Raw genomic sequence first — 19,073 nt, 5'->3', positions numbered from 1 at the left:
ACTTTTAGACGGCTGATCATCATCGTTGCTTGCAGCTGGACTCTCTCCAGGTACTCTACTTTTCAAAGTGAAGTCACAGTTCTGCTAACGAGGTCATAGCACTGGGGAAGAGAACAGATGGATTACATCACAAGTATAGGAGTTCCTTGCTGCAATGGCCTCTGGCGATGCAAATCCCAGCTAACCATTCCAAAGCCATTGCTTAGCTTTATGCATATGCTTTCCATAAAGGGGGTTTCACATCAGTTCATGGAGTTACTGGAAACATTACTGCAATCCTCCTTATTTGATCCAGTCATTCCTGGCACATCTTATTGTCCCACTCAACACTAAATCTGTTTATGTCCTGGTTTCGGCAGGGATAGAGTTAATTTCTTTCCTAGTAGCTGGTACAGTGCTGTGTTTTGGATTTAGGGTGAGAATAATGTTGATAATGCACCCATGTTTTAGTTGTTGCTAGGTAATGCTTACACTAGTCAAGGACTTTTCAGCTTCCCATGCTCTACCGACTGAGAAGGCTGGAGGTGCACAAGAAGCTGGGAGGGGACACAGCTGGGACAGCTGACCCAAACTGGCCAAAGGGATATTCCATACCATGTGACATCATGCTCAGTATATAAAGCTGGGGGAAGAAGAAGGAAGGGGGGGACGTTTGGAGTGGTGGCGTTTGTCTTCCCAAGTAACTGTTACGCATGGAGCCCTGCTTTCCTGGAGATGGCTGAACACCTGCCTGGTGATGGGAAGGAGTGAATGAATTCCTTGTTTTGTTTTGCTTGCATGAGCAGCTTTTGCTTTACCTATTAAACTGTCTTTATCTCAGCCCACGAGTTTTATCTCTTTTACCCTTCAGATTCTCTCCCCCATCCCACTGGGGTGGAGTGAGTGAGCGGCTGTGTGGTGCTTAGTTGCCAGCTGAGGTTAAACTGCCAGGTTAAACCACGACAGTTTACTGCAAGCTGAAGTTACAATGAGATTAGCTACGCATTCTTCATTCCCTGCCTTAAGCTGTACTATCACAATATCGTCACTAAAACCAGTGATACCATTTTGGAAATGCGGAAAACAATTCACTCCCTGTCTTTAAATAATTTAAAAAAAACAGTGTTTGGGGATTTATCAGGATGGAAAGTCCTGGATAAATATTAGATGACTATCCTAAAGAAATGAAATTAGTACTACTGCAAGATGAAGAGAAATTGCAGAAAAGCAAACAGAAAAAATAATCATATAGTAATGTTCTGCTAACTGCTGGTTATTTCCTTTCATCATATCATAACCACTGAATGTCTCTTTCATTTTCCATTTAATGATTTTTAATTTATTAGTAGACTTCCATTATGTAACACAAATGAACAATAATTAAAGTCATTTAATCTACCATTTTTGCTTTTAAGCATGAACATTTTGCTTCTAGCTTTAAAGGGCAGCTCAATCTTCAAATTATAATACATATATAGATTTCTGTGGGGGAGAGGAGAAAGATGGAAGAGACCAGGGAAGAAACATGCTGATACTCCATGTTTCACACTGGTACCTCACAAAGCAATTCACTGCAGACTTGCTGCCAGCCATGCATAATCCAAACTACCTGCCATGCCCAGTAGTCTATGCTAAAAGTTACAACATTATCTGGTACCAGGGGAGCAGCTAACCCTGCTCTGAAGTCCCATATATGAATGCAGAACTCTCCAGGAATACATATAAAAGCGCCCAATTTTTTGTTGTTCTATCACTGCACACTTCTTTTGATTGTGAAAGAGAAAAGAATATTTTAGAACACAAGTGATTTATTTTATTTGTTGTGCATGGCAAGGCCTCTGTTCTGTTTTTTTGAAAAAAACAAGAATACTCAATGGTCCTGTTGGCTATGGCTATTTAAAGAATAGTACATTCCAACCATAACACTTCTTACAAAGAATGATTACAGAAAACTATAAAATATCTACCATCCACTCAAGAATCCTGTGACAAATTCACAGCCAAGTGTGCAGCTGCAACCCCATGCTTCATTTGAGAAACCTGACTTTCACTCCCCCTGACAAGGTGAGAAAAAATCCCTATTCATTCTAACTCTCAAGTAGAGCCTGTTTCATTGGCAATCTGGTATCATTTTAATGAAGAATAAATGGTTATCCAAGTTCAGGATATTTTCTTAGCAGCTCTCTTTTTTCCATTTTCTTTTTTTCTCTAGAGAATCAGTCAAGATGTCTGTTTCATTGACGGGAAAAAAAAAAAAAAAAGACTATTAGGACCAACAAAGTAAAAAGCTTCAGAAGGAAGACAAGTTGTCATTCTTCTTGGGTTCTTCTAAGGTCATTGGCTCTTGAATCCAAGTTCTGTTTTGATTTTCAGTCATGTCTGAAATAGCATCTGTTCTACTACAGGCACATCTCAAAAACATTCAATGCTTTTTCAATGTCTGTATTCAGCTTATCCCCCCCCCCCCAAGTAATTTTTTTATTAATAATACAATCTGTAACCTTTCAAAATTATGAAATCCCAATTTTATTTCACATTTCATGTGTTTTGTTGGTTTGTCTACAATTTGCATCCATTGTAGTCTACTGTTGACATCTCTTTAGTCTAGCATTTGTCCTTAGCGACTACAAGTCTCATATTGATCTCAGACTCTGACACTAAAGAAGAATAAATCCTGAGTCATACTTATTGACCAGTGCTAAGATCAGGACTAGCTTTGTAAAACCTAAGCAGTCTTCTAAAAACCATGATAGTCTCTTTCTACTTTCAGCCCTGTGTAGAATAAAGGAAGACAGCAGTATAATTTCAGGAAGAATAGAAGAACCTAAAACATTTTTGCTTGTCTCATTGAGTTTTATTTTTAACACAGTATCAACAATTTTTAAGCAGATAACACGGATGGAGTGTAAGTTTGAACTCTACTGCCCTGTTACATATGGGGAGAATACCCTGCAGGCAGTATGATTGTCATATTTTGTTTATAGATATAATCATATACAGCACTAAGTGCTCCTGTTGTATATTTCACTGTAGCGTGTTTTGTTAAACACAGGGCTTAGGTTCAGCAATTTGAAAATATCTATCAATTACATAATAGCTACCACAGGAAAAAGAGGCTCTCTGGCTTCTTTAATGAAATATAGTGACGTACAGCAAAGCTTGAAACTTATTTGCTGCAGTTAGAGAAAACACCAGAGGCTTCTTGAATCATTTTCTTTTACCATGTCACAAGATAGGGAACTGATGTGTTTTGAATCTGTTACTTCCAAAAAGAATTGACTAATGTCAGTGTTGATAGTTTCTTTCAGGATTAGATACATAATTTACAAGAGTCCTAGAAAAGAAGAGAAATCAAATACTGATTCAAAATTTTTTGTGATATGGCTGCCTGAAGGGAAGCTCATTGTCGATGTGGGGTTCCCAATTTTTACTAGTTCACCAAACACTGTGCTTAAGGCTGCTGATGATTATGGCTGTCTCTCTGATAGTTCATCACATCAGTGTAATTTTAATTTATGGTTTTCTTAGTCATAAATCAAGACCATTACAGAAAAATGGATGCCCCTGAGTCATTCATATCCTCAGTGCATACACTCCATAAATCTGAAAGCTTATCCATCCTATTATTTCTAAGAGAATGTTAAAAATCTGTTATTGTAAAATTTGTTTTGCATTTCTACAGAACTCTTGTGCTCTGGTGAAAAAAAAAAAAAACAAACACAAAACAAACACAAGTGAATTCTGTCTTTAAAATGTCACTGTTTTCACTTGAAACATATGGTGTTTTGATATGCTTTGGTTTTTTCTTAAGGAATAATATCACATAAATGGATATCCACTCGAGCTTTTTAACTGCATCAGCTAAATACCTGATTCTGAAAGCACCAATAATTGTGTCTGCCTGAAGTCCCATCAACCAAAATTACTAACTTGGAAGAATATGGATTTGGATCTACATATTTTATCAGATTAGGATCTTTAAACAGAGATTTTGGTAGACCAAAACAATGTATAATGTTGAAATGAAATCTGAGAATGTTTTAAACTATATTAAAAAGGATTTTTTTTTAAAGTCAAAATATTAGATTTTAAAATTCTTAAACATTTCAACTTTTATTTTTCCAACTGGCATTTAGGTTTCAAAATAGAACACTTTTAAAGAGGGGAAAAAAGTCCCTCAGAAATGAACCAGAACAAACTGAATGGGTTCCTAAGGAAAGAAAACTGAGAAACTTGTTATTAAAACTTTAGGACTGGGACTATTTCCATTTACTACCACTGACAAAAGCCATCAGTCAACACCTCGATCTAGCCCTTATTACAACACGTGCAATACAGAACACAGTTTCTAAAACGGAATTCATTATTAATCATAAAAGGAAGTTGATTTCAAATCATAAGTGCCAGGAAAAGCAAGCTTGTTTTTAACAACTTTCCTCCTACAGAGATTATATGGTTGAGAGCTCAAATTTGCTAAACCTGCACATTTGTAGGGAACTTTTATGTGTGACCTGGTATGCAAAATACTGTTGCAATATGAATAAAACATAACTTTTGCAGAAACAGCTACCTTTTCCTGGATTTTTATTCATTATGAAAACCAGAATATTTTTTGGAAGAAAGGATTTTAACTATCAGAGTTTTCTGAAAAATAAGTTATCTTCTTCTACTGATAAAGAAAAGAAAATGAGGAAAGCAAACAACAGAAAACCCTGGCGGTTAATGTGTCGTCAATGATCAGAAGTTCTAAGGCAATTATTTTCTCCTTCAAAGTGATACTAAAAATTTTTAGGGTCTGGTTATTTCCAGTACATTAAGATCATTTAAAGTCAGGCAACCTTAGAGAGTAAAAGGACATTAAAAGGGGTGTAAATTTACTTTGTCAGAATCATGTAAAGTGATAATTATATATAAGACAATCAGGTTCTTTGAGATTATAAATTTGATGTTTCTAAATATCTGCTTTCAGAATTTTCTTGCATTTGTCAAAGATTGAGATACCTTATTCAAACTCAAGAATCACACAGAAATTTAAATTTTGAAGATCATTATTCTTTTTTAATTTAACTTTTGTACTGTATCTCTCAGCGTTGCCATACATGCATTTGTTTTGTAAGAATTGCAGGAGTAGTACTGATCAGTAATCATGAGGTTCCTATATCTGGAAGCTATAGCTGCTTCAGAGGAAATCTGAAAGGTCAGTCTGCCTAAAGGAGAGCATTAATGTTACTGAGGACCACAGGGAGAAACCAGCATTGCAGCTAGAAGGGTCTCTGCAGCTGGTGAAGCCTGCTGACCAAGTGCCCCTTAGGGAACACGATACAGTCTTTACTAGCCAGAGTCAACACTTTCTGCCCAAAGGGAAAGCCAGCACTGCACCAGGAAAGGAACAAGTCTGAAGCTTGACCACAAGGACCCTGCAGAGTCAGCAAAAACTTTGAGGAACCAGAGACCCCGGCAGAGGAATCCTGAATCCTGAGGGTCGGGGTCAGAGACAGGACTGGGGCTGGCCACCGGTTGAGGAGCCATAGCCCACGCAACAGACACTCGCAACCAAAACCCGACAGAGAAAATATCAGAGAGCATCCTAAGGAAAAGGAAAATAAATAGAAGAGGGGAAAAAAAAAAAGGTCAGAAAGAAAAAAGAAACCCTTTGATTCAATTATTTAGATGCAAGACGTGTTCTAAACTTAGTTACATTAATTGTTCTAAAGGTTGAACTGTACTGCAAACCTGGTACTTTCATGATTTATTTTTCTGGCATAGAAAATAAATAAATGAATAAAAGCTATAACTTTTCTGAAGCACAATACCAGCTGTATAGATGAACACAATCATAAACACAGTCATAGCTACAACATGTAACCACACAATTTGAAGTAGAAATATCTGTAAGAACAGGAGTAGAAGTATCTATAGAGGATATAGCTGACAGAGATTCATTAAAAATCATAGTTACATGTGTCTTCATTAAGAGGAAACTGCAGGAAAACGCAGGATACAGTGGGAAAAGTATTCTATCTTAAAAGCATCTCCTTTATAAAACAGCAGGGTAAAAAGTGCTCTGCCACCTTAATAGTGCTTTGCCTTCAATAAATACAGATGTTTTCACTGAAATCAATGAAACCAATGAAGGTAGATTAAGAGGGTAGGTTTAGATTAGATATAAGGAAGAAATTTTTCACTCTGAAGGTGGTGAGGCCCTGGAACATGTTGCCCAGAGAAGTTGTCGTTGCCCATCCCTGGAAGTGTTCAAGGCCAGGTTGGATGGGGCTTTGATCAACCTGGTCTAGTGGGGGGTTGGAACTAGATGATCTTTAAGGTCCCTTCCAACCCAAACCATTCTATGATTCTATGAAAACATCCACTGTTTTCCCTCTGATCCATTGGCAATCAAAGGCACTACCTAATTTGCAATGTGATGATTTGGAGTATTGACAATCATTCACAAAGATTACTTGAGTTTAGTACATTTTGTCTAGCGAGAGGAGACAACAGCTTTGCCACAGCAGATCGTCATGTGGCATAAACTATTTTCGACACGTGCTAAGTAAGTTTAGTGAATGTAGAAACAGATGGAAACAAACTGTACCACCCCTATTATGACTTCCTTCTTCATTGTTACTATACCAGTGCCTGCAGATACCGATGGAGACTTGCATCCAGCATCCCAAACCATGAAAAACTTTAAGAAATAAAGGCCAATAATTCCTTTAGAAATCTTCCAGGCTTTAGAGAAAGATGAGTAAGCTGAGAAACAGAAGTGAAAGGTAGGGAGAGAAACATCTCCTTGCTGAATCAATCCAGTTGCACCATGCACGGGGGGACAGAGCCCTGTGTGCCTGCTCGCACCCTGGGCCGTGTGAGCAAGGGTTGTGCAGCAGAGCAGGGGGCGGTGGGATGAGAACGGAGCCATGGCAAGAGGCTGGGAGCAGAAACACCCTCTGTGGAGTAGTGTGCCTACCCGTTTGCATCTCCACAACTTCACACGTTAGACAGAGCTCGCCCGCGAATTTGGACAACCAGTGGTGTCCAGCATGTGAGCTCATGGAGGTGAAAAAAAGAGACGAAAAAAGAGAGGCAAAGAACATCCTAACACATCCATTCTTAATGAGAGTTAACAAGGGGTGTCCTTAGATAAATCCTTTCCTGTTAGCTTTGTGGTCAATGTGGTTAGCATGGTGTGGTTTCAGTAGTCTGAGTAGCAGCCAATCTAATCATATTTCAGACAATTCCCTGGAGTACACACACATATCAGGCAGAAATAATGGGACTGAAAAGCTACAGGCTTAATGAAAAATTTAGCAGTCTAGAGGGGGATAGAAAAAGGTAGATTGAAATGGAATTAAAATTGAAGCAAATTCTAAGGTATCTCTCAGCTACTAGTATGTAACTGCTATGCTAGTACTAATGTTTGTGCAAAATGTGTGTATCAGTTTTTCAGCTCACTTAATAAACACTAACTTTTCAGAAAACTGTAGCAATTATGAAGATCTGGAATGTATGCCATAATAGTTATGATAATGGTCTAACTCTAGTGTTTTCCAGAAATTATTATTTAGTATTAATCTTCAAACTTGGTTAACCATTTTTTTTTTCCCTTCATGCCTTTCAACAGACAGATATCAGGTTAGTGCAGGGAAATAACACTGCCATACAATCTGCTGCACACAGTTTCTGTTGGTAGGGTTTTCTCTATTTGGGCAGAAGAATTAAATATATGAGTTCTTGCCAAGTAGTTATAGATATTAAATGGTAGATATGGTAAAGTGGTTTAACAGCTGTGGCTGAAAATGGGGAGTTATCATATGTGTTACTGTGGGTAGCACTCAGATAATTATTGCAAAGTAGTCTCAACAGGAGAACCATTTGTAAATATTTACTACACTGTCTTTGTTACTCTTCTTCAGGAACCTCTCACATGGAAAACTAGAGATGTTTGAAACCTGCTTTTTGTGATTTGATTAAAGTCACTGAATAAACTCCCTTTGGTGAATCTAGTCATCAGTTCACACTGTTGCCCTTCTCATCAGCCTTTAGCAAAACAACACTTGATATTTCACACTTGCAGAGCTACCCAAATGGCTAACGTACCTCAAGTAAACCACGTAAATATTGCACAGCTAACAAGGAAACAGGTTAACTTGATTTTGCTTTTCTCATGACTGTAACTCTCCTTGCATGGAACCATCTTCTGACAGAAAGAAGTGCCTTGGACCCAACAACTTCTCAAGTTACAGCTGTGGCTTGATGCTTAGCTGTCATACAACTATTGCATAGTATATTCTCTGAATCTTATTGGGATGGCAACTTTCAAAACAAATATAATTCCATGCATAGGTGGGGCTTAACTACCACAAAACTTGCAGAACATATTAAGGTAGCAATTAGAAACAACTCCTAAGGATGGGTAAGTTGTTGTGTCTTTTGTTTCTTCTGCTATTAAGTAATAAGGGACTATACTAATCCTAGTTGACTATATATAAAAACTCCAAATTCTCCCTTTATATTCAATAAATATTTTTATTGCAGTAGTTCATCATCCCAGTGTTTCAACTAAATCATAAGTGGTTAGAGTCCAAACTTCTCTTTTACTAAACACATTTCCATCCCTTTATATTATTTGAAATACCTGGGCAATATATATGTACCCATCATTGTGTCTGACACCATCTTTTGAAGGATGAGTTACTATTTCCCTGCCTAACTTCATAATCAGTCTGAGGAATATCTGATATATAATGATTCTAAAATATCATTTAAAGGAGCAAGTAAATGCACATCCCAACCTACTTTAAAATATAAAGAATTTGGTTCAGGTTATTGTGCTATTTTTACTGTCTTCTCAAGAAGATTCGAAGAGCTTTCTTCTGCCAACTGACAGAGAAGAAATCATCAATATTTTTGAAGTGCTTTGAAATAATGTAATACTTAAATGAGTATACTCTAATGTCAGCATCATAATCAAACTAGTACTTACATTTAGATGAAGTTGGTTAGTCCACTGACCAATTACTTTGTATTCTGTACTCTTGTTGGTGATTTGATACTGAAAAATATCATAGCGTCCAGGAGCATCTCCATTTTCATTGAAGATAACAGGTGTTCCAGCACTCCCTGAAAAAAAATTAAAAAGCAATTAGGATAAATACCTTTAAAACAGTTTTCCAGAAAATATATTTTGGAGGAAAAATACTAATTAGAGATTGAGCAGGTTCTTCATAATGCAAGGCTAGTATGGTAATAAATCCAAAAACCTCACAAAGAGAAAATGTGTGTTGTTATCATCATCATAAAATCTATCCTATCTATGGTTAATTAAAACAATTTTAAAAGATAATCTTTTCCAATCTTTTTGGTTGGTTGGTTGGTTGGGGGGTTTTTTTGTGTGTGTGTATTGCAGAATATTAGGAAATTCTGTGATAAAATAGAAGTAGAGAAACTCCTTTTGACTTGCAGAAGGGCACAATTTGACTTTAGGGCATGAATACAGTGCAGTAGGCACAAAATAGCAATCTTTTAATGAACTTCATAAAGAATTTCCCCATTAAGTATGAAAATAAAATTAATATCATCAACTTAGGAGCCAACGCTCATAAAAGGCCTTGAGATGTAAGTGTCTAAACCTGGTCATAGTTAATGTGATCAGTTTCTAACACTGACCACCTGTGTAAAAGTGTTTTATCAAAATAAATTAAGGATAGCAGTTGTGCTTGTTGCTCTCTCCTCTATACATGACACTGCCTGACAGAAAGGGCCATTGCTGAAGCTGTCAAAAGTTATGAATCGACACTCTGTTCTTACTTCGATCAACAAAATGTTCAAAGATTGAAAACTACATGTCTACCTTGGCAACCAGGCCAGCCAATTTAGAACACATTTTGATTAATTACCTCAAGGTGACATCAAGGACCTGCACCCCTAGAGACTTTTCAAAAACTACACAAAGAATGTCATTTTCACCTATCCCCCAAATTCATATGTATAGGTGAATCATATTTATAGTTATGTCCATTGAAGACAAATTCAAGTATGTTACAGTTCTATTTCAGTGACCAGAGAATGAAATCTGTCTTTACTAGGGAAAAAAAACAAACCACCACAAAACCTACCTCCCAATGTTTTCACATTTCTCCATATGAACAACCAAGAAAAGGAGAATATCCAGTTCATAGTCAATTCCTACAGTAGAAGACTTGTTAATGTAGCACCTAGAGGGACTAAGTCCACTGTGAGTGGTTTCCAGACAATGCCAAAAAAGCTTGAAATACTGGGTACATATCAAGCAGAAGCTAGCCAGTAGAAGCGGGGACAGCAATCTACATACCCCAGAATTTCAATTACTTCTTCTTGTATGTCTGTCTGTCTCCTATAAAATATTTTTTCTCTTGTTTTGTATAGCAGCTTTCATACAAAACTGAAATCCAGTTAAATAAACAGTGCTTTGAGAGTGACAAGTGGCACATTAACTACTGTGCCAATTTCACAGTTCTGCCAGCAAAACTCTGGCTGCAAAAATTAGATGTGAGCAACCATGGAAGAAGATTATAAAAAAATTATGTGTGATAAAGACTTAAGACCCCATGAAGATGCAAGAGACTCAACATAAAATTTTGGAAAGCTCTTCATGCTTTGCTCCCAATTCCTTTGACAGAATGGAGGGCAAGAAAAATGCCAGTCTACAATCTTCCAAACAATGAAATTATTCTTCACTGCTCAAATAGCAGGTTGAACCAATAAATTTCTTCAACCCAATAAACACATACTCAACTGTTGTTGGTATGGAGGTATGGAGGTAACCTTCAAAATATTACTCTCAAGTAATGATGGAATTCATCTATCCACTCAGCAGCATTTAAAAAGCTCATGGAAAGAACAGATGTCTTTTACCAACAGATACAAAATGCCCTTTGTATCACTTAAGACCAACGGGAACTTCAGACACTCTTATGTTCAGCAATAACAGTGTGAGCTAATACTCTATTGCTGGTTTTAGAAATATCATGTACAAAGAGACAGACTATAGTACAGACCAGAACCATCTTTCTCTTTGATATAGTGGTGTTCTCATCTAGAATGTAACAGCATCTCATGCTGTGCACCTGAGTCAACAGGGATGCAGCATCCTGTTGAATGCAGCTGCCACTCCAACTGATTCTAACAAGATCTTTCTCATATAACAGAAGTTAAAACAACCTTTGCCAAGTTAATAAAGTTAAGCTTGTGTCCTGGTTTCAGCTGGGATAGAGTTAATTTTCTTCCTAGTAGCTGGTACAGTGCTGTGTTTTGGATTTAGGATGAGAATAATGTTGATAACACACTGATGTTTTAATTGTTGCTGAGCAGTGCTTACACTAAGTCAAGGACTTTGCAGCTTCTCATACTGCCCTGCCAGTGAGGAGGCTGGAGGTGCACAAGAAGCTGGGAGGGGGACACAGCAGGACAGCTGATCTAAACTGGCCAAAGGGCTATTCCATACCATATGACGTCATGCTGAACAAAAACTGGGGGTGTTGGCCGGGGGGGTGCGGCCCCTGCTCAGGAACTGGCTGGGCATCAGTTAGCGGGTGGTGAGCAATTGCATTGTGCATCACTTGTTTTGTATATTCTTTTATCATCATTATTATTATTTTCCTTTCATTTTCTGTCCTATTAAATTGTCTTTTTCTCAACCCACAAGTTTTACCTTTTTTTGATTGTCTCCCCCATCCCACTGGGCAGGGGGGAGTCAGCGAACGGCTGTGTGGTGTTTAGCTGCCTGTCGGGTTAAACCACGACAGCTTGTTAAAACCTGGAATAAGCCACGGAAGATTCAGACTCCCAAATACTGGGAAGAACGTACTATTCCTCTGTTGAATAACAGATTTTTAGAAAGTACAATAACAGTCACAGTGCCTGCCGTAAAGTAAATTTGATAATGTACTAGCAATGCTGCCATAACTAGTAGATACTGTGAGCAAGCAGTACCAGACCATTATTTCATGTGTTTTATCATTTATATATGTCTTTTAGTTCATTGTTGCTTTGTGGAATTAAACATTTAATGGACCTAAAACAAGGAGGTATGCATGGCTGGATTGTGCTGATAAACGATTAGCTATATAACCCGGAAAGCAAAGCTTAAAGGCATTTGAAGAAAAACTGGGGATTTTAGCAAGGGTTCCCAAAATTATGAATGCAAGATGGTAGCAGAAGCCTTGAAAGTGTAAGGACAGAATGAAACTGGAGGCCTCAAGGATATAAAAAAATTACAAATGGTCAATTAGTGTTCTTAAAAGAATGTTAATCTCATCTGAAGAAAAATATACCCTGATGAATATTCTCAGATGAAAAGTTCATCTGAGAATGGATAGTCCACCAAATGAAAAGGTTTTCTAAGAAAATATATTTTGTTGGATAGTCTATCAAATTAAAGTGAATACTTCTGTGGAAAATCTGATTAACACTGTATAGAGATCAGATAATTAAACCATGTGGAGAAACATTGTAGCTGACCATAACTAAAAGCATAGGTGGAGGCACATCTAGATTCGGTATATAACACTGTAACAAAAGCCATTGGGTTGTACAAATGCCTCTTTTTTTGACAACCAGATATGCAGAATTGAGCACTCTTGATATCCTGTACTGTACTGCCACGTATGCTTATACTGTACCAATACCATTACAGGGAATTGCATCTTAGTGCTAGTTTAAGTCATTGAGTGTTTAATTGCTCCACTTAATGGTTATTGAGGACTGGCTGCTAAATCTAAATGCAACACACTATGGAGAGAAATTAATACAGAATACACCACTGACCTGAGGTAGTGAGCCCAGGTTATATAAATTTCAGCTTATATAAAAAGATTTTGGGAAACCACACTGAATAGTTCTTGGACAGGATATTTATCTTAAAGAATGAACTTGGATATCCTCATCCAGGAACCACATTTATTGGGCACCATCATAGGAAAATGTTACTTTTGCTTAGGAAAAATGTCCCTGTAATGCTAGCGTAGACCACCTCAGAGAATACAAAGTAGCCCATGTTTTTTTAAATAATTTCACTAATTTCTTTTTTTTTTTTTTTTTTCATAATTTGTCAGCAATCATTTAGCAAGATAGTTAAAGAGCAGTGAGGGAACTGTGCCTCTGGGCCCTTTCACATTTTATTCTCTGTGTGGTTATGTTGCCATGCATAATTTTAACCCATGATTGACTCAGGTAATTGTATTCAATCTGTCACCATCTTAACTAAATTTTTAATATATTCTGGATGCCTAAAACAGAATTACATGGTAGAATTTCAAGAATACATAATAAGCTAACTATGGAAATAGGATAACTATGGAAAATCATGTGTGAACCTTCGTCTTCTTCTTCACAAATTTCCTTTGTGCCAATCTTTTTTTTTTTTTAATATACAAACATAGTTACTAACTTAGTTCAAGATCTGTTTCTGAAGCTTCTCTTTGCTAAGCAATTCCAGAATACTTTTAGAAATTCTTTTTTATTTTTTCTGATGTATAACTGTGGATGGATAAGTGGAAGGAAATTTTCAAATTTCACAATGAAGCATTGTTCAAAAGGTTTACAAACTTGTTTTGAAAGCACACTCTTCTGCAGTTAAAAAGGTAAAACAGAAGGGGAAAATGTAGCTCATTTAATGTACTCAGTCTCTAAAGGAAAGACCAGCAGTTCAGTCTCATGGTTAGCATAAGGTGAAAGTGTTTATTTCCCTTTACAGGAACTACTTTACCAAAAGGGACAAAAGGGATGAGATACAGTGGGAAACACGTGGAGACAGAGCTCCATCCATGTTTCTACTCCAAAGACATCACAGCACGAAACGATTACACTGTCTGGACAGCAGAGCTGTGACTACATCCAATGATGTCATTCAAAATATAGACAAAGAAAAACTGGTTTGTGCACCTGAACTGGTGTCCTGAGTTTTTCAAGTCATAAACATAAACATTGTCTACTACTGGACATCCTTTTAACAGCCATACATACTGTAAGTATAATGTGATCACCTAAAATCTTTGGAGTCTTTGCTGTATTGCATACCAAGTCCCTTAGATTTTTGAAACGCTGAATGGCTGATAAATAGATCCTGCTTCAAAATCACTCCAAAATCAGACTAAACAAATAATCTTCTATAAACCCTATAGAAGGATGCTTTGTAGAATAGTTCTGTTTCCATTCAGTTGAAGAAAATCCATATCCATGGCATAAAAGAATAACTTACATTTTATTAAGCCTAAAGACACATTTACTTATTGTAGATATAAAGTAATAATCTGGTACTGAAAGAAATTCTCCCTCCTCCTTCCCAGTTTACAGCCAGCAGCATTAAACAACTCTTGGAGTTAAACTAATACATTAGCTAAACGTTACTGAAGCAATGTGTCTGTGACCTCAGCTGTTTATAAGCCTTTCAAAATGCAGCCTAAACTAGCCAGAAATGTTATTTAGAGGAGAGAAAAAAAAAAAAAAAAGCATGAAGTTTTAAATTCAGAATCAAGGATGCAATGGATCCTTTTGAATTTTTGATGCCTTACACTGGTGTCAAGGAGGACTCTTTCTGATAAACAACTGTTTTATGACAGGTCCTTTGTGCACTGAACTTGAAAATTCATATTCTTCTGAAGAAATCCTTAAACATTTACCTTGATATTCTTAAGATGCTGCTCAGCAACTACCTTATCCTGCATGTGCCTACTTTAACAATTTACATTTCACATGAATCTAAAACATCCCCGCTCCTAATGCAAACTGTAATCTTAGTTCCCTGTGAGGTTACGGAGTACACTTGCCCGGATGCCTTTCAGTGAAGTTGTTTTCTTTACATCTCAGGTAGTGGAAAAGAATTGGAATGACTGGAAACCACAAGTTCACATGTAAGAGTGGCCAACTGCATATTAAATTGATTAATCTGTAACGGATCCTAAATTAAGAATAGTGGTGAGCCTTATTTAAAAAAAAAACTCTTAAATCAACAGCCTTGGATTTTTCTTATATGAAAACATCTAATAAAAGTTTACTTATTATGAGCCACTGTTACTTCAGTGCCTTAAAAAAAGTGTAAAAAAGTGGTTGTGCTAATAAGTCTTACAACTGCCATTTACCAATATTCCAACTCTGGTGGAGCTGATTCCATTACAAAGCTTGATACCAGATACAAATCTGGTATTTCACTAGATTTCAGTGGCTTGATATTAATTGCTTTTTTTAAACTGAAATGAAAATTACTTAAGCTAAGTCTTCATCCTTTGAGCTGCTCCACATATGCTGTTTTTTCTGTTATGAATCCTTATGCAGTCAGGATGGATTCAAGGGTATGTTTAGGTAAACAAAAGTCAAGCAGTTTATTGTACACTACAATACAGTTAACTCTTGTGTATCAAAAACTTCAGAATTTGGCTTTACTGGAAGATTCCTCAGATTTATAGGATCAACCCTTATTTCATTAATTATACAAATAGTTTCAAGTGCTAGAGTTGGGGGTTCAGATTTTTTTTAATTAGCATTTCATTTTAATTAGGTGTTAAAAGGAAAAAGTACTACAGAAATGCACATGAATTAAATTGTTCTCAGTTAAGTAGAAAAAGGGACAGTAACCCTTTGAACTTTCAGTACTGAGAGTTCCCAGAGAAGAAGAATGTGTCTGTAAAATTAAACAAGAAATTTGTCACTGATAAGTATTTCAATGAGACAAATTAAATAGAAGGTTAAAATTGAGTCAATGGAAAGAGTAAATACCAGCTGTTAAAATATTTAATACTTGAAAAAAAACCAAGCCAGACAATTATAAACAAGTAATCAGAACCAACAAAAGTTAATTTGTGAATGTTATGCTGGCAGACAGAGGAGGAATACACACTGTATCAAGCTATGTAAAGTTTGTGATAAATGAAGCCATTATCTGCTCAATCTCCATACAGCAAGATGTTTTCAAACAATGAGCAATATAGTTACTAAAATAACAAATTATGATTGTGTTACACCTATTTAAACTCTGAAAAGATTTCTCTTTATGCTTACCCTAAATGTCTCAGTTCAAGACTGGGACAATAAAACAGGATTGCATCCAGTTGCTGTAAACACAGGCGCTTACTGACATTTTAAATATCCTAAGATACTGGAGACATCCACACAGATATGCAGAATATGCATATGACAGAGAACCTGCGACTTTCCGAAGCAGCAGCTGGAGGCCAGATGGATACCCTGGGGTATCTGAAATGACATTCGATGCCCATGTTTAGGCAATTTATCTTACTTACCACAGGGTAGATTCTGTCTGTTTGTGTATGAATGCACAAAATAGAACCAAAGGGAAACAGAGAGTGCTACAGGAAATTAATTATATACAGATTTAGGGCATATGTGATATAAATTATGGTGGTACCCACTACAAGGCTCATGGAGAAAGTAAAGAATTCGGTATTAAAATAAATGGATATAAATCAATTCCAGGTCAGGCAGTACAACTTTATATTATTGTAGCTGATGGACAAGAACTTTAGTTGTGATTCTGCAGAGATGGGTGTAATTTATTTGATGTCTTTGTCCTCAGCACAGAGAATGATTAGAAATGTGTACTTCTGTGAAAGGAACAGCTCGTTCCACCCCTGCATGTGAACATCAGTCAGGGTGGGTATCATGAGCACATGGTATTTAAAATAACAAATAACAAGTAGTACTTTTTTCCTTCCAGAATGTATTAGAACTTCTTGCCACAACAAGCAGAGACATGATGTCTCATAAAACTTACACTAAAATGAATAAAATTTCGGGATGAGACTGAGCTGTTGCAGCCAATGGTATAGGTATATTAAAAAGCAATTTGCCCCATCATTCATTAGTATGTCTGTCAGTGGTTGTCAAAAGCAGTGATCTAGATGCAACTCTGTTTCATGCAGTCCTTCAGCTACTAATTGCAAGAAGAATATACAGGAGAAAAATTCTTCTACATCTTCTTTGTTGCCTACATTCTCTCCCCAAGCATCTGCTATTGGCCACTCTCAGCAAATGTACTACACTGGTGAAATTTTTGTTCATATCATCTAACAAGTAATACTCACTTCAGAATATAAAGGGACAGAACTCTAGCTCCTCTTCTTACGGCACCTTGAGTCTATTAACAGACAGTAAGGATATCTATAATACAACCATATAATGGATTAAAATTCATATTTTGCCAGATAAGGAACTGAAATTGCTAGACACCAGTCCTGCTATGGTGATACAGTATTGTGAAGGCAGTTTTATATTTTCCAGCCTGGGCTGATCCCCTTATCTGCACAGTGAGGCTATGCCTCTACTTTCACCTCTCCTCCCAGAGTTGGGGCAATGCTATGTGAATGACTTTCCCTTTTTGGCTAACTGTGAGGGGTAGGAGATGTAGATGAGCTTCTTCACCCATAGGTGCTAAAGCAAGGCAGGCATTAGCACTGTGGCATTGGCAGTAGCATCCACCAGTCGTAGGAAAGAAGTGTGAAGACGGAGGTTCTGATAGGGTAGGAACGAGTGAGGAACAGAAAGCGAGCCCCTTTGGACTCCCCTGCCACCTTAGCTTTGTTCTTTCCACCTCTGGAAAAGGGACAGCCCTGTCCACACAACAGCATCATAGTAGATAGGGAGGGGGATTTGGGGGGAAGAGAGGATGAATGAAAGAGCTTGCCATTCCCTACATGTAGCTACAAAGCTCAGTGCTACCAGCATACTTGGAAGAATCCAGACTATTTTTATTCTGCATTCAGAAAATCCATAGAGACAGGTCTAATCTTAAAATCTATTGCATACATTGTGTGCCAGAGACGATTGGTTCAGTTCTGCAGCTGAAGAACCCAGTAAGTCAAAAAAAGCCAACAGGCTCCGGGAACGGAGCATATGGAACACATAACTCAATCCATTAAAAATCAACACATCACATAAAATTCCACTGCAAGATAAATATTACTCTAGTAACATACTAAAATAGTAGCAAGGTGGTATGACATTATCTGGTAAGCGCTAACAGCTTGTACTGGAAGAGGAAGTTATAAGAGGATGGTTAGGTTTTGGGGGTAACAACTATACAAATGTTTAAATAAATGCATAAAGTTTTGTTTGCATGATATTATAGACTGGATAGTATCAAATGTTCTTGAGTGGAAAACGTTCATTTTAATGTTATCAAGTACATGTTTCTGTTTTTAAAAAGTATTGTTGGGTATTTTTTCTTTTTAAATGTATTTTTCAGCACCAGTTAGCAAGCACATTTCCTGCAATCCTTCTGAGAAGAGTTCATGGTTATGATTTTCCACAAGAAAAAAAAGAAAATAAGGTAGCTCTCTATCTTACACATATGCTGGAAAGTAAGTGGGAGTGAAAGTGTGAAGAATCTCTACCACAAATATAACTGCAACTTGCTTGTTTCACTATTGCCAAAATGAATACATTTCAAGTAAATGTGCATTTCTCTACAGAATCACAATCACCTCCAGTCCCCAGCAACACAACCGTACAACAGACGCCCAGTTTAAAAGGGTCTTCATATCCTATATTTCCATTTTCATGATTTTACAGGCAAAAAAACTCTTCCAAGAAACTGTAGCTATATAGTGCCATTGGAAGAGATCAGAAGAGATTGAAGACATCAGGAGTGCCCATGTACTTCTGCATTAGCAGTTTTTTATTACCCAAAGCTCTTATTAATATGTTCCTAGGAAGCACAGAATAATTCCCACCTGACCATAGATCTGGCCATCAGCTTCTCTCAGGGTATACGAGAAGGACACACCAAGACATATGTGAGAACCACATGTCACAAAGAGCTTGGGTGCACCCTGCATGCACCCTGTCTTCAGCAGTAGCCAGTCTCCAATGCTTCATGAGATACTGAGGATCCTCCTTATTGTACTTTTTCCCTTTTTCCTACTTTGTGACATTATTTGGGGATGGTGGCGTGGTTCTTCACAAACACACACTTTTTTTTTGTTTTGTTTTACTAGTCCCAGACAGATGTGCTTATTTCAGTACCACTGACATCTGTCACTGAATGCACAGTACTTCCACATGGGGTCCATGGGGTCCACATGTTACGCAGGTCCTCTCTAGGTACA

General features: G+C 37.1%; 1 protein-coding gene across 1 annotated transcript in view; it reads right to left on the bottom strand.

The window, feature by feature from the left end:
- The window catches only part of GRM8 (glutamate receptor, metabotropic 8), a gene marked incomplete at its 3' end in the record, with an annotated part of 325,095 nt that overhangs the window by 15,150 nt on the left and 290,872 nt on the right, over positions 1-19,073 (bottom strand). The window contains exon 7 of the mRNA XM_009332028.1: positions 8,960-9,096. Within this exon, the coding sequence (XP_009330303.1) occupies positions 8,960-9,096 (137 nt within the window). The remainder of the gene's footprint in view (positions 1-8,959; positions 9,097-19,073) is intronic.

The sequence above is a fragment of the Pygoscelis adeliae genome, unplaced genomic scaffold (assembly GCF_000699105.1).
Source record: "Pygoscelis adeliae isolate BGI_AS28 unplaced genomic scaffold, ASM69910v1 Scaffold49, whole genome shotgun sequence".
Lineage (NCBI taxonomy): Eukaryota > Metazoa > Chordata > Aves > Sphenisciformes > Spheniscidae > Pygoscelis > Pygoscelis adeliae.
The sequence above is the reverse complement of the archived record's forward strand: the minus strand, read 5'-3'. Positions and strand labels throughout refer to the sequence as shown.